The 15,686-nt window shown below is 39.7% G+C and overlaps 1 protein-coding gene across 4 annotated transcripts in view; it reads left to right on the forward strand.

Annotated features, from left to right (window-relative positions):
- Positions 1-15,686, forward strand: part of LOC138820849 (centriolin-like) — an 86,751-nt gene that overhangs the window by 58,496 nt on the left and 12,569 nt on the right. For 3 of the 4 annotated variants that reach the window (XM_070012763.1, XM_070012785.1, XM_070012774.1), the window contains 12 exons: positions 232-440; positions 1,472-1,664; positions 5,746-5,876; positions 6,022-6,162; positions 6,497-6,623; positions 6,788-6,952; positions 7,917-8,076; positions 10,121-10,236; positions 10,318-10,535; positions 12,670-12,827; positions 13,549-13,622; positions 14,823-15,011. In XM_070012763.1, coding sequence (XP_069868864.1) covers positions 232-440; positions 1,472-1,664; positions 5,746-5,876; positions 6,022-6,162; positions 6,497-6,623; positions 6,788-6,952; positions 7,917-8,076; positions 10,121-10,236; positions 10,318-10,535; positions 12,670-12,827; positions 13,549-13,622; positions 14,823-15,011 — 1,881 coding nt within the window. The remainder of the gene's footprint in view (positions 1-231; positions 441-1,471; positions 1,665-5,745; positions 5,877-6,021; positions 6,163-6,496; positions 6,624-6,787; positions 6,953-7,916; positions 8,077-10,120; positions 10,237-10,317; positions 10,536-12,669; positions 12,828-13,548; positions 13,623-14,822; positions 15,012-15,686) is intronic. The other variant, XM_070012796.1, reaches the window with a different exon arrangement.

A 15,686-nucleotide genomic window follows, 5' to 3' on the forward strand; every position in this document is an offset into this window, starting at 1 on the left:
CTGTAAAGTTTTGTTAGTTCACATCTATGGTGTGTGAAAAACTAGACTTGATTTTTCTTTAATTGACTTAATTTTTCTTCATATAGAAGTCTTAAAATCTACCACCAGTTTTTAGATCATTTACACCACTTTAACCAGTTACTTGAAATTCCTTTGTCAGGAAAGGGGAGATAGTCTCTGATGTTTCAGTACTACATTACTGTTTTGTTTTGTTTTGTTTTTTTCCTTCAGGAAAATGAGGTTTCTAGATTAGAAGATATAATGGAGCGTTTAAACTCAGAGCAAGGAGAAGAAGAGTGGCTACGAGCATCTAAGCATCAGTCTGAGAAAGAAGAGGAGGAGCTGCATCATAATATTAATGATCTTTTGCAAGAGAAGAAAGAGTTAGAACTTGAAGTAGAAGAATTGCATGGAACCATCCCAAAACATCAACAGCGAAAGTAATTATGCTTTTATAAATCATATAATTCTGTAGCTTACATTTTTATTCATTAAGATAGTCTTTGAGGTAATAGAAATGCTTTAGATCTGAACTGCTCAAAACAGTAGCTGCTAGTCATGTGTGCCTATGGAGCACTTGAAATGTGGCTGCTATTGCAACTCAGGAACAAAATTTAAATTAATTTAGTAGCCACATGGTGACTATCATTTTGGGCGGTTCAAGTTTTAAATCCTCTCAGGAAGTAATCCATATCAGCCCCTGTAGTCCTACGCAGAGATTAACGTAGTCTCCCTCACTAGCTACCCTAGCAGAAAATAGGGCAGGGCTTTCAACCTCTCACTCTCCCAGGCATCCATTTGACCTCCTTTGACTGTGCATACAAAGAGCTCTCCATGGGTCCCTTACTGTCATTTCCAGAGCTGCTGCCTTTCATCAGTTGCATTCTAGATCACTGTCATGGTTTCCATACTGTCCTCCCATGACTTAATGCTTTCTCTCCACTCTCTTGTGACACATTGGGACTCAGCAAAATATAAATATACAGCCCCTCCATATTCTTAACCCTGCCTACCTTTATTAGCTCCTTTCCCCACTGTGCATAGTCTGAGCCACTTGCTTTCCTGTAGTCTCCCTGAGCACATTGCCCCTTGTATATGTTGGCCTAAAATTGAGCTTCTGGCTGAAATGCCTGCCCCACTACCTGCATAACTCCTCCTTAACTGTCAAAACATAGGTGAGGGATATCTTTTACACCAAACCTTTTTCTTCTCAGGTACCCATATCATTTGTTGTTACATTTAAAAGGAGAAACAACTCCATCATATATTTTACTGCTAAGAGTTTATTGCCAGTAGTATTCTGTATTTAGTAAAAAAGGTCAACTTAGACTTCACATTTAACCTGAGGTAGCTGCCTCTCTTGTCTAATCTCAAATAAAATTAGGAAATTGTCGTGCATCTTCTAAGTTGTTAGGCTACAAGTGTGCATACTATACATTTAAAATCTTTCAATGTTTCTGTAACTTTTTAGGGACTTCATTGATGGAAATATTGAGAGTCTTATAACTGATCTAGAAATAGAAAAATCACTCAAACACCATGAAGATATTGTAGATGAAATTGAGTGTTTAGAGAAGACCCTTCTGAAGCGTCGTGCAGAACTCAGGGAGGCTGACCATCTCCTGGAAGAGGCTGAGAGTGAACTTTTATGCATGAAAGAGAAGGTGTGTCCTGTTGTGGGTTTGGGCATGAGTTCGTTGTGACACAGCGTTGTTGAAGGTCTCCAAAGAGAACAGGTGATAAAATCACACCTGTTCATCAGACCAGCTGGGTTTTAGGCTGGACTCTGGTAGTTAAACCCTGTGAGAATTTGGGAAAGTGACTTAAGGCATCAGGTGTTGCTCTCCTTATAAGTTCAGGCAAGGGATAATATAGGTGGTTCAACATAAAGTAAGTAGAATAGTATGTCTAAAGCTTCTGAGTTAATTTATTTCTAGCATATCCCAATTCCTTATCCTTGAGTCCATACTTTTTAAAATTATTTTGGAGGGAGGGACTCTGCAATCTTTTTTTTGAAATTTTATGCATACATGAGTGTGTTAGTGTAGTGCACATGCATGCTGGTCCTGGAGCTTCAATTCAGGGATTGGGTACTGGCCGTGAGATCTACCATTTGAGCCACAGCTCCACTTCTGGCTTTTTGGTGGTTATTTGGGGATAAGGGTCTCATGGATTTTCTTGCCCAGGCTGACTTTGAACTGTGATCCTCAGATCTCAGCCTCCTGAGTAGCTAAGAGTGTAAGCATTAGCCACCAGTACTTTTCTGCAGACTGTGTCTTATAAACAGACTCTTATAAAGGTATAAAAATAAAATTAGGAAATCACTCTGCATCTTTTAGTTGTTATGGTACAAATGTGTATACTGTCTACATTTAAAATCTTTTATTAATGTTTATGTAACTATTTAGGGACTTCATTGATGGAAATGTTGAGTAGACCTCATAAATAATGCTTTTCTTCAAATTAGAGATGGAGATAATGACAAAATATTTTTAGTTCCTGGGCAGTGGATTTCTGTTAGTTTAAATATATCCAAGTTAAAATGATAAAAAAGAAATAGGAATTTTTAAGGTATTTCAGGTGAGACTTCTTTTTGTTAGACCTGGGGCTTGAACTCTGGGCTTGGGTACTGTCTCTAAGCCTCTTTGTCCTCAAGGCTATCACTCTACCACTTGAGCTGCAGTGCTACTTCTGGCTTTTTCTGAATAATTTATTAGAGATAAGAGTCTCAAAGACTTTTCTGCCCAGGCTGGCTTTGAACTGCAATCCTCAGATCGCAGCCTCCTGAGTAGCTAGTATTACAGTTGTGAGCCACCAGTACCTGGCTTTCATATAGGTCTGTTACTTGCATGGAATACTGAGATAGCATTTTTTTTTAATACTAAGTAATTGTACATTCTTTAGACCATAACACAAAAGGAAATTAGGGAGGAAAAGGAGCCTCCCTTTACAGAGCTCTTACTATTGTTCCTTTATAAATACCATTTTATTTAACCTTTGTGGTAATCCTATACCTCAGTTTATAAATGTAGCTCAGAGAAGCTCATTAGCTGTGTGTCTAGATTTACGCAACTGAAGTTCTACCTCTCTAAAAGCTTTTTCAGTTAGGCAAGAACTCCAGGATGAAGCTAGAATTCCCAGGAACTTCTATTTTTACATTTTTATTTCAACTTGGATCTACTTAATAGAAATTGATTGCTCGTTTATTTATTTATTTATTTATTTATTGGTCAGTCATGGCCTGAACTCTGGGCCTGGGCGCTGTCCCTTGGCTCTTCAGCTCAAGGCTAGCACTCTACCACTTGAGCCTCAACGCCACTTCCGGGTTTTTTTTTTTTTCTGTTATGTGGTGCTGAGGAATCAAACCCAGGGCCTTATTCATGCAAGGCAAGCGCTCTACCACTGAGCCACCTTCCCAGCCCTGCTCAGTTATTTTTAAAGAATTGAAATTGAGTGCTTTCAGTTTTTTTTTTTTAATCTGTGAATGATGGCTTTACTAATAGAAAAAGTCTTCATCTCTTTTCCAGATGAACAGTCCCATTAGGTCACATGTTAGATTCTGTGACAGAAAATAGGTGTTGTTAGAACTAGAGAAAAAATTTACTACTGGTAGCTAAAAGGCAGTAAGATGACTGGTACCAGGCTAAGGTAGTAAGTAAACCAAGGTTTCATCCTTCCCGTCAGCCCCCCAAAATGACTCAGAAGACAGCTTAGTAAGGAGAGGAAGTAGCTGCACTTGGTAAGGAATGTGCCAGACATGTTAAAGCCTGATAAAGACTAAAAGTTACTTAGTGCTATGACCCTCTGGTGTATGTAGTGAGTTTGTCTATTGCTTACTGATGAACTGATGGAAGCCAGCTATTTGAAGAGGGAAGACATGAAGTGGCTAGCTCTAGACTTACCAGCTTCTTGTGTCCAAGAGCTATTCAGTGGGCAGATTTAACATGCAGACACCTCTTTGGTAGAACTGCAGAGCTTGCTTCAGTTTTGTGGCTGAAGATGAGTCAGTGCCCAACCAAGTGCAAATCAAGTTCTGTTTTCAGACTTTATGATATTGTTATAAGTCTTTTATTATAGCCAGAAGAAGAAACCAGGATGATTTTTTTTTTTTTTTTTTTTTTTTGGTGTCCGGTTGTGGGGCCTGAACTCTGGGCCTGGGTGCTGTCCCTCAGCTCTTCAGCTCAAGGCTAGCGCTCTACCACTTGAGCCACAGCGCCACTTCTGGCTTTTTTCTTTTTGCTTATGTGGTGCTGAGGAATCGAACCCAGGGCCTCATGCATGCAAGGCAAGCACTCTACCACTGAGCCACCTTCCCAGCCCCACCAGGATGATTTTTAAGTAGTTTTTTTTGCCAAATATTGTATAAGAAGACTTTGAAATATGTGAAAGGAATTTCATATTTGCATTTCTTTTTTTTTTTTTTTTTTTGCTGGTCGTGGGGCCTGAACTCTGGGTCTGGGCACTGTCCCTCAGCTCTTCAGCTCAAAGCTAGTGTCTACCACTTGAGCCACAGCGCCACTTCTGTTTTTTTCTGCTTAGGTGGTGCTGAGAAATCGAACCCAGGACCTTATGCATACATGGCAAGCACTTTACCACTGAGCTACCTTCCCAGCCCCATCATATTTGCATTTCTTTACCTTAATTAAATCACATGAGTTTTCACTTAACCTGACAGTATAATAGAATATAGCAAGATCTCTGTATTGACAGAAGTTTGGTAAAATCATGTCATGCTCACTAAATTGGTAGTGCTGGTGCAGTCAAATAACAATACTATAAATTTCCTCAAAACAAAAAGATCATCTACAGTTTCATCATCTAAATGATTAGGGTTTTGGGTTAGGATGTTTCATTTTGTTTTGTTTGTGCTGAGACTGAGGCTTGAACTGAGAGATTCACACTCTTACTTGGCTTTTTTTTCTGTTGTTCAAGGCTAGCATTCTACCACTTCAACCACAGCTCCACTTCCAGCTTTTTGCTGGTAATTGGAGATAAGAGTCTCATGGATTTTTCTGCTCAGACTGGCTTCAAACTCTAATCCTCATAGCTCAGCCTCCTGAATAGATAGGATTATAACCATGAACTGCCAGCACCCAGCTTGGCAGTTTGCTTAGGTGTTCTGTCTTAGTTGACATGTTTTATAGTTGTTTCCACAGTGCTTATACCATTTTAAATTTATTTTGCTTAACTAAACGTAATATATGAAACTTTTTGCACGTTTCTGTGTTGTCATCTTTTTTTTTTTTTTCTTTTTTTGTTGGTCGTGGGGCTCTGGGCCTGGGTGCTGTCCCTCAGCTCTTCAGCTCAAGGCTAGCATTCTACCACTTGAGCCACAGCACCACTTCTGGATTTTTGGAGGTTAATTGGAGATAAAAGTCTCATGGACTTTCCTGCCCAGGCTGGCTTTGAACCACGATCCTCAGATCTCAGCCTCCTGAGTAGCTAGGATTACAGGCGGAAGCCACTGGGGCCTGGCCTGTCATCTTACTTTAAAAGTTAGACTGTATTCTGTTGTGTTAATGTACTACCGTCGATTTAATCTTTTTGTTTTTCAGGGTTCAAGCTGTTTCAGTACATATTTATATATTAGTTCTTAGATTTTGAATTACATTCTAAGCTTTGGGGAGTCAAAATGAATATCCATACATTGATTTCTATGTCTTTGAATATTGTCTTATTGTTTCAAGGAGTTGTTTATAGATTCCAGTAGCTATGAGAATTTATTTTCCTTTGATTCTTTTCCAGACAAAAAATGCTGTTGAAAAGTTCACTGATGCCAAAAGAAAGTTACTACAAACTGAGTCTGATGCTGAGGAGTTAGAAAGGCGAGCTCAGGAAACTGCCGTGAACCTTGTGAAAGCGGATCAGCAGCTAAGGTGGGTGGAATCCATAAGGCACAGAGGGAGGTGTGTGTGGTGAGATGAATGAGAGCTTTGTCCCTCTGAGGAAAATGGATGCTTTATGATAAATACTGTGTGTTAAGTGTAAGGGGACAGGGGGAAATAATGTGATATGTTTTAGGTTGCTCCAGGCTGATACCATGAATTTGGAACAGCACAAAATCAAACAGGAAGAAATTTTGAAAGAAATAAACAAAGTAGTAGCAGAAAAAGATGAAGACTTCCAGTGTTTAAATGAGAAGAGGGAAAAACTGACAGAAGAGTAAGTATGGCCTTTGTCAGGCTCCACAGGGCTCTTGTTGGAGGGTAGCTATGGGTTCCATCTACATTAGGGATGGCTCAAATACTACTGGTGCTTTTTTTTGTTTTGTTTTGTTTTTGTTTTTTTCGTCAGTCGTGGGGCCTGAACTCTGGGCCTGGGCACTGTACCTCAGCTCTTTAGCTGAAGGCTAGCACTCTACCCCTGGAGCGTAAGCCCCACTTCAGGCTTTTTCTGCTTATGTGGCGCTGAGGAATTGAACCCAGGGCCTCATGCATGCAAGGCAAGCACTCTACCACCAAGCCACCTTCCCAGCCCCACCACTGGTGCTTTGTAGGCTTCAGAACCTGCAAAGAGACATTGAGGAAGCAGAACGCAATGAAGATGAACACCTGCAGGTCCTTAAGGAATCTGAGATACTCCTTCAGAGCAAGAGAGCTGAGCTGGAGAATCTGAAAAGCCAGGTATGGCAGTAGACTCCGGGAAAAGACAGTTCATACAACTTCAAAACCTTCTTTTAAGTTTTGTGACTATAAAAGTAATATATATTTGATTGTAGAAAAGATTGGAAAATAAAAATGATAAAGACTAAATGAGGCCCTGGTCACTTTCATCTTTCCATTTTCAGGTGGCAAGTCAGCAGCAAGAAATGACTGTCTTGGACAGGCAGTTAGGGCATAAGAAGGAGGAGCTGATACTACTCCAAGAAAGCCTAGTCCAAGCAAAAACTGACCTCCAGGAAGCCCTGAGTCTAGGAGAAACTGAAGTAGCTGAAAAGTGTGATCATATTAGGGTATGTTTTTCAGTAGATTTTCTTCAGAGTCCTACAATAGTGCTCTGGATTTATTTTGAGACATTTTCATTTGTTCTCCCCAAGTAAAATAAAAATTCCTGAAATCTTACATCATCTTTTTTTTTTTTTTTTTTAATTCAGTCGTGGGGCTTGAACTCTGGGCCTGGGCACTGTCCCTCAGCTCTTCAGCTCAAGATGAGTGCTCTACCACTTGAACCACAGTGCTACTTCTGGTTTTCTGGTGGTTTATTGGAGATAAGAGTTTCACGGACTTTCCTGCCCGGGCTGGCTTTGAACTGTGATCCTCAGATCTCAGCCTCCTGAGTAGCTAGGATTACAGACATTAGCCACTGGTGCCTGGCTTACCCCATCTTTAACACCCTTGTGGTCTGTGTTGTGTAATGCTGAGACTGTCATGAGGAGCTCCTTCCATACTTTTTCTTGATAGGCCCATGGTTCCCCTGTGTTTTGTCTTTTTAATTCTATTTGTTGTTCAAGAATTCCCTTTCTGCCCTGTCACCAAACAGATCCACCTGTTTTTAATGACCTAGCTATAGGCCACCTCCTCTAATAAGACTTCCCTAAAGCCTTCATTGCTCTGAAGGGAGTCTTCCTGAGTTTTGTAGCTCTTGACATGTTCCTTAGCATCTTAATCTTTCATGATTGTGTTTATGTTCCCTGCCTTACAGAAAGTACTAAACACCTTGAGGTTAGCAACCATGTCTGAAGCATCCTCATTGGTTCTGCCACACATTGCTTTTGCATGTGATAAATGTTATCTGTACATTTAAATTAAGATATTATTTTCTTTTTTGTATACTAATACAAAGTACAGTAGTATTCTTGACATAAAAGGCAAAAAAATGATCTTGTTTCTAAATTATAATTTTTATGAAACAGCAATAATATCTGATTTTAAAGGAATTTCTATTCATAATTTCATGAGAATGACTTTTAAACACAGGAAGTAAAATCGCTTTTGGAAGAACTGAGTTTTCAGAAAGGAGAACTGAATGTCCACATCAGTGAAAAAAAAGCTCAGCTTGCACTTATAAAGCAGGAAATTGAAAAAGAGGAACAAAATCTTCAGGGAATTTTACGGCAGATGTCTAAACATAAAACTGGTAAGTTTAAATGAAAAAAACTGTAGAAAGGTTAAAGGTTGGAAATAATTAAATACAATTTACAGCAAAAAACAAATGACCAAATGACCTTCTTTTAAAGTTTAACCTAAACAGTAGTTAAGCAAGGAAAAGAAGATTATAAAATCAATCTAATATTTCCTGCCATTCAGTTTGACAAAGTTTATTTTAAAGCAAAACAGTCGTAGTCTTGGCTAGCCCAAAGTATGCCGATGCAGGGGCATTTATGGGTTGAATGTAAAATTAGAACAATTTCAGGATTCTTAAAATTTACACCTGCTGGGCTGGGAAAGTGGCTCAGTGGTAGAGTGCTTGCCTTGCATGCATGAGGCCCTGGGTTCGATTCCTCAGCACCACATAAGCAGAAAAAGCCAGAAGTGGCGCTGTGGCTCAAGTGGTTGAGCGCTAGCCTTGAGCTGAAGAGCTGAGGGACAGCGCCCAGGCCCAGTATTCAGGCCCCACGACCGACAAAAAAATAATAAAATAGGGGCTGGGAAGGTGGCTTAGTGGTAGAGCGCTTGCCTTGCATGCCTGAGGCCCTGGGTTCAATTCCTCAGCACCACATAAGAAAAGAGGAAAAAGCCCGGAAGTGGTGCCTTGGCTCAACTGGTAGAGCGCTAGCCTTGAGCTGAAGAGCTGAGGGACAGTGCCCAGGCCCAGAGTTCAGGCCCCATGACCGGACCCAAAATAAATAAATAAATAAAATAAAAATAATAAAATAAAATTCACACCTGCTGACCCAGAGAGCCCATCTCTACTTATCCAGATAGGGCAAAACTTTATGTAAGATTTGAATTTACAAGATTGCAAAACAGGTCCAGGGTAAAAGCCTTATGTTTAACCTTTAATGACATGCAAAAATACTCATGTGAAAGCTGAAAAAAAATAGATACAAATTGAATATGGAGTGCAGTCTAGTTATTTTATAGTGTGTACATGTGCACTGTTGAAAGGAAGCACTTCACTGCTATTGCAGTAATCGTCACCTTTGGCTGTTGGGGTGATGATGTATTTTCATTTCTTCCATCTTGCACATTTTTTGTATTTCCAAGATTTTCTACAAGGGAGCAAATACTTTTATAATCAGAAGAAACTTCATACTTATATATCTGAATTTCAAAGCGAAAAATACTGTTATATATATCTCAGTCTATATTTTAAAACTTGTTTCTAACTTAATGAATTTTTATTTATATAAAAAGTGTTTGGTTCTTTCTTTTCTTTTCTTTTCTTTTTTTTTCTTTTCTTCTTTTCTTTTCTTTTCTTTTGTATTGATTGTGGGGTTTGAACCCTGGGCCTGGGAGCTGTCCCTCAGTTCTTCAGCTCAAGGCAAGCACTCTACCACTTGAGCCACAGCACCACTTCCAGTTTTCTGGTGGTTAATTGGAGATAAGAGTTTCGTGGGCTTTCCTTCCCAGGCTGGCTTTGAACCACAATTCTCAGCTCTCAGCCTCCTGAGTAGCTAGGATTACAGGTGTGAGCCACTGGTGCCCAGCTGGTTCATTCTTTTATGTGGAAGTCAATGCTTTTGTTAAATCCTGCTGAATATTTTTGTTGAAATAGGTTTTAACAATACTGTGTTGTGTGTGTGTCTGTGTGTCTGTGTATGTGTAAGTATATGCCAGTCCTGGAGCTTGACTCAGGGCCTGGGTACTATCCTGAGCATTTTTATTTAATGCCCATGCTCTATCACCTGAGCCACAGCTCCACTTTGGCTTTTTGGTGATGAGAGATAAGACTTTTTCATAGATCTTCCTACCTGGGCTGGCTTTGAACTGCAATCCTGAGATCTCAGCCTCCTGAGTAGCTACCACTATAAATGTGAGCCATCGGCACCCAACATTTAACAAAACTTTTACAGAGTTTTTCCCCATTAAAATAGAATCAACACCACTTATTCAGCTCACAAAATTTTTGATTATCTTTTGTTTCTGTGTCTATTAACAATGTTATTTTCTGGTCCCTTTTGTAAATGTTTCTAAGTTCATTTCATAGTGCTGACTATGCTTTGTTTCTGTTTTAATAGAACTAAATAATATTCTAGATATACTGCAACTTGAAAACAATGAGGTGCAAAGTTTGAAGTTACAACATGACCAAAAGGTGTTGGAGTTGGAGAAGATCCAGGTTGACGTGCTGGAGGTAATGACTAGAGGCATTGTCCTCTTAGTGAATGACAGATTTTCTCTTTGGGATATTTAAGCACTCTTTTATCTGATTTAGGAGAAGCTGGAGTTGGAGAATTTGCAGCAGACTGCCCAACAACAGAAAGAGGAAATAGAGTGGCAGAAACAGTTGCTTGAGCGGGACAGGTGGGAAACAGAAAGAATGACTGCTGAGATCCAGGCATTACAGTCATGTGTTGACTGTTTGAGCAAAGAAAAGGAAGATCTCCAAGAGAAATATGACAGCTGGGAAAAGAAGTTGTCTCAAACCAAAAGGTTAGAGCAAGAACAAAAATAACTTATAGTATCACTTTAGAATTTACAACATAGGAAAGAACTTGGCATCATAATTCTCTAATGAATATTTTTGGTGTTTCCTGCTTTGTTCCCCCTCAAAATTTTTTAACCTGTTTCTGTTTTTGTGTTCTTTGTGTGTGTGTGTGTGTGTGTGTGTGTTCCAGTCCTGGGCACTGTCCCTGAGCTTTTTTGTTCAAGGCTAGTGCTTTACCACTTGAGCCAAAGCTCTGACTTTTTTTGGTGGCTAATTAGCAATCAGAGTCTTATAAACTTTCCTGCCTTGGGCTGGCTTCAAACCACAGTCCTCAGATCTTAGCCTCCTGAAGAGCTAAGATTACAGGCATGAGCCATTGGTGCCTAGCTCTGTTGTGATTTTTAAATGAAATAATACATGGTAGAAATAATCAATTATAGTCAAAATCAAAATAGGCTTTTTTGGTAGACAGTGACATGTTCATTCTAAAATTCATGTGGAAATAAAAAGGACCTAAAATAGAGTTTAGAATTTGGTATAAATAGAATTTATACAAAAATAAGTTTTAAAAAATAATAAAAGTTTAAGGCTAACTCTATGCTATATAGGTTATTTAGATTTCATACTAGTCAAAATTATGGTTTAGCATAGACTTTTATCAGTACAACAGATTAGATAGATCTAAACAGAATATACATTAATGTTCACAGCAGCTTTGTAAATTAATGTTTGTAGCCTGGTAAATGGATAAACAAAATATAGTATGTCTATACTGTGCAATAAGACTTAGCAGTAAAAAGGGAATGAAGGATTGATATATACATTAACATGGGTAGATGTCAAGGTAACTGTGCTGAGTGAAAAGAAGCCAAACTAGGTATTGGTGGCTTACACCTGTAATCCTAGCTACTCTCGGGGCTGAGATCTGAGGATTGTGGTTCAAAGCCAGCCCATGCAAGATAGTCCATGAGTCTCATCTCCAATTAACCACCATAAAACCAGAGGTGGATTTGTGGCTCAAAGTGGTAGAGCACTAGCCTTGAACAAAAAAGCTCAAGGAATGGGGGGGAGGGAGACGGGAAGGGATGGGAAGGGGAAACAAAGGAGGAGGCAACAATGTTTGATAAGAAATGTACTCATTACCTTGCCCATGTAATTGTAACCCCTCTGTATGGTATTTTCACAATAAAAAAAAAAAAAGTAAGAGGGCTGGGAAGGTGGCTCAGTGGTAGAGTGCTTGCCTTGCATGCTTGAGGCCCTGGGTTCACTTCCTCAGCACCACATAAGCAGAAAAAAAAAAGGCCGGAAGTGGCGCTGTGGCTCAAGTAGTAGAGTGCTAGCCTTGAGCTGAAGAGCTGAAGGACCGTGCCCAGGCTCAGAGTTCAGGCCCCACAACTGGACCCAAAAAAAAAAAAAAAAAAGAAAGAAAGAAAGAAAACCATCCATTCCTTTTAATAAAACATTTATTGGAAAATTGAAAAAAAAAAAAAAAAAACTCAAGGATAATGCCCAGGCCCTGAGTTCAAGCCTCACAACTGGCAAAAAAAAAAAAAAAAAGAAAGAAAGAAAGAAAAGAAAAGCCAGACACAAACAAGTTCACATAGTATGCCATACTGCTTAATATCTTCAAGGTGATATCTATGATATAGACAGATTGTACATACAGCTGCTTTTTTCTTTTTTGGGGGGGTTCGGTCGTGGGGCCTGAACTCTGGGCCTGGGCATTGTCCCTCAGCTCTTCAGCTCAAGGCTAGCCCTCTACCACTTGAGCCACAGCGCCACTTCCGGCTTTTTTCTTTTTGCTTATGTGGTGCTGAGGAATCGAACCCAGGGCCTCATACATGCAAGGCAAGCGCTCTACCACCTTCCCAGCCCCAGCTGCTTTTTTCTTTTATCATGATTTAATGGTACCTTTTTCTCATTCAAATTTTAGGAATTCTGAATATTATCCATGATTTTTAATAAAATTTCAACTTAGTTACCTTTAAAAAAATCTATCTAGAAAACTTTGGAAACTGAGTTAAATCTTCAATTGTAAGATTTATAATCAGACTTTCTATAACTGTGTCACGAAAGGGTAACTGTTTTCCAGCTGTGTGTGTAAATATATTTTACAGTCTCATTTATTCTTTGTGGCAGGGTTTTAGCAACTACAGAAGAAAATAGCAAACTAGAACAGTCAAACTTAGAGAGATTGGAATCAAATGCAAGGAAGCTCCAACAGGAAGTAGACCAGCTGAACCAAGACAAGCTCTTGCTGCACGCTGGCATCGCTGCACTGCAGCAGCAGCTCCAAGGTACAGCAAAGATGTGGCTTTCCTCTGCCTTTGTTACGTGGGTTAATTGCTTGCTTGATCTTAGTACAGAAGTCATGCAAAAGAGCTTGGGAATTTCTCAAATTAGATTGTGTTAATAGCTGTATCACTCTGAATATACTAAGCTTTTGAATCATACACTTCAAATAAAAGACAAAAACTATTGTTTTTACCTATTTACAGCTAAGGAAAACGTCACTTGCTCTGAGTCACACAGGTAGTAATCCACCAGGCCAATACAGATATAAAATATATCTCCAAATTGTCTTCATGCAACTAACCAACTTTATTATTGCCCCTTTTTTTTTGAGATTTTAGAATATAAAAGTCTTAAGGGGCTGGGAAGGTAGCTCAGCGGTAGAGTGCATGCCTTGCAAGCATGAGGCCCTGGGTTCGATTCCTCAGCATCACATAAACAGAAAAAGCCGGAAGTGTTGCTGTGTCTCCAGTGGTAGAGTGCTAGCCTTGAGCTGAAGAGCTGAGGGACAGCTCCCAGACCCAGAGTTCAGGCCCCATGACCGGCAAAAAAAAAAGTCTTAAAAAAAAGCTAGGTGTCAAACAGTTTCTTTTAATAGGATAGTATGGCAACCTTATTCATTTAACAGAAATACATTTAAATGTAGTTTTTTATGGGGCTGTCTGGTAGAAATCTGATATGTATAGGTATATAGATAATCCTTATTTTTTGAAACTCTTTCTGTAGAAAAACGAGAAGCAGTAAACTCAATACAGGAGGAACTCGCTGATGTCCAAGACCATTTGAGTGAGGCAAAGCAAGTAAGGCTAACAAGGGTAACTTCCTACTAATATGTTAAAAGCACATAGGTAATTACTTAACATAGCAAAGTAAAAAAAAAACAATTAGGTTTGTTCCATTTCATACCAGCTTCTAGCATAGGGCCATTCAAATAACATAACCCCCCAATAAAATTTTGGTGCTTAGCAGTAGTTTCCAACTTCTTTAAGCCCTCGTACTCTAATTCCAACCAAGGTCTTTTTCTGTTTGTGTTATTTTTGTACTGGTACTGGGGCTTGAACTTGGGGCCTTGGTGTTGTCTCTTAGCTTTTCACTCAGGGCTGGCACTTTACCACTAGAGCCACAGCTCCGCTTCCAGAAAGTCTCATGGACTTAGCTGTCCAGCTTTGAACTCTGTCATTCAGATCTCAGCCTTCTGAATAGCTAGGATTACAGGTGAGAGCTGCCAGCACCCAGCTCATGAAGTTTTGCTGAAAAGTTAAGTAGTATGATGGCCAGACCAGAGTCCAGTAGCAGTTTCTTCGGGGGTGTTAGGCCAGAGAGATACACACTTATGCATGGCACAGGCAAGGCCTCTAGACTACTGTTAGATTTATTTGCTCATTGGATTGCTCTGAACTATCATCTTGTCCAACATTTAATAGAGCCTGTTTGTGGCCATTATACTTCTGATGATCATCCTAAAGGTAATTCCGTATAGTCCTGTGAGAATAGTGTAATTTAGATTTCAGAGAAAAACAAGCAGCAAATTGTGGGCTTCAGTTTCTGTTATGTGAATTAAAAATTAAACATCTAATTTCGTTTCCTTGTACTTTTTAGATTCTTTTATTTCTGAGGTTTTGAACCTATGCAGGTATTTCAGATAACTTTAGGTTTGTTTTCAATAAGGATTGAGCCATGTTCATAATTTTTCTTAATTTTCTAAACAGTCATTTGTTGCCAGAACATTGTTTATCCCCATCTCAAGTCACAAGGCAGCTAATGCTAAGAGGATCTGAGGGTTTTGCTGAGACTTTGCCATCTTTTGCCATCTTATTTTTTAGGCAGTAAAAAGAGGAAAACCCAATAATTCAATCATGGGTTCCTTTTTGTAAATGTGTTGAAACAATAAAGGATAGGGAAGTTTATGCTTCCCATAACCTGTAGAATCTGGGTTGGCACCAGGCACCCTCTGTGTAGATGACTTCGTGAGTAGTTTTGATGTGTTCTTCCACCTAAAGGAGCTGCTTCTCACCACCAAGCATCAGGATGCACTGCAGAGTGAGCAGACGCAGCTCCAGCAGAATATCAGTGAATGGAAGGTGAGGCTTGAAATTAGCCAGAAAGAAGCAGAAGCAAAACAACAGCAACTTCAAGCACTTCAGAGTGAGATCAAAGAAAACCAGCTCAAGCTAGACCAGCAGGAAAAGGTACTACACAGATACAATTTTATAGAAAAGGAACTGCTTTGTTTCTCTGAGCCTTTCCACTATGGCAGAAAGCTGAGCAGTAGACTCTTCAAGACTTTTATCTTTTCTCCCTCTTCTTCTTCTCCCTCCTTCTCTCCCTCCCTTCTGTCTCGACTTTATCTTTTCTCCCTCTTCTTCTTCTTCTCCCTCCTTCTCTTCCTCCCTTCTGTCTCGTCTCCTCTCTTTTCTCTCCTCTTTCTCCTTGATAGGCAAGCTTTCGACCAACTGAACTACATCCCCAGCCCAACTATATGTCTTTAAATGCCTCATGTAATCTTACATTTTAGGATTAATACAAGTTGTAGACCTTTAAATTTCAGGGCATTGGTTATGTAAAGAATCGTAGTGGCGCCGGGCGCCAGTGGCTCACGCCTGTAATCCTAGCTACTCCGGAGGCTGAGATCTGAGGATTGTGGTTCAAAGCCAGCCTGGGCAGGAAAGTCCGTGAGACTCTTATCTCTAATAAACCACTAGAAAACCAGAAGTGGTGCTGTGGCTCAAGCAGTAGAGTGCTCACCTTGAGCTGAAGAGCACAGGGACAGCACCCAAGCCCAGAGTTCAAGCCCCACGACCGACCAAAAAAAAAACAAAAACAAAAAAGAATCTTAGTGGCCACGTACTATATGCTGCCTGTGT

This window comes from Dipodomys merriami, unplaced genomic scaffold, assembly GCF_024711535.1.
Source record: "Dipodomys merriami isolate MVZ:Mamm:240054 unplaced genomic scaffold, mDipMer1.0.p SCAF_11, whole genome shotgun sequence".
Taxonomy (NCBI): domain Eukaryota; kingdom Metazoa; phylum Chordata; class Mammalia; order Rodentia; family Heteromyidae; genus Dipodomys; species Dipodomys merriami.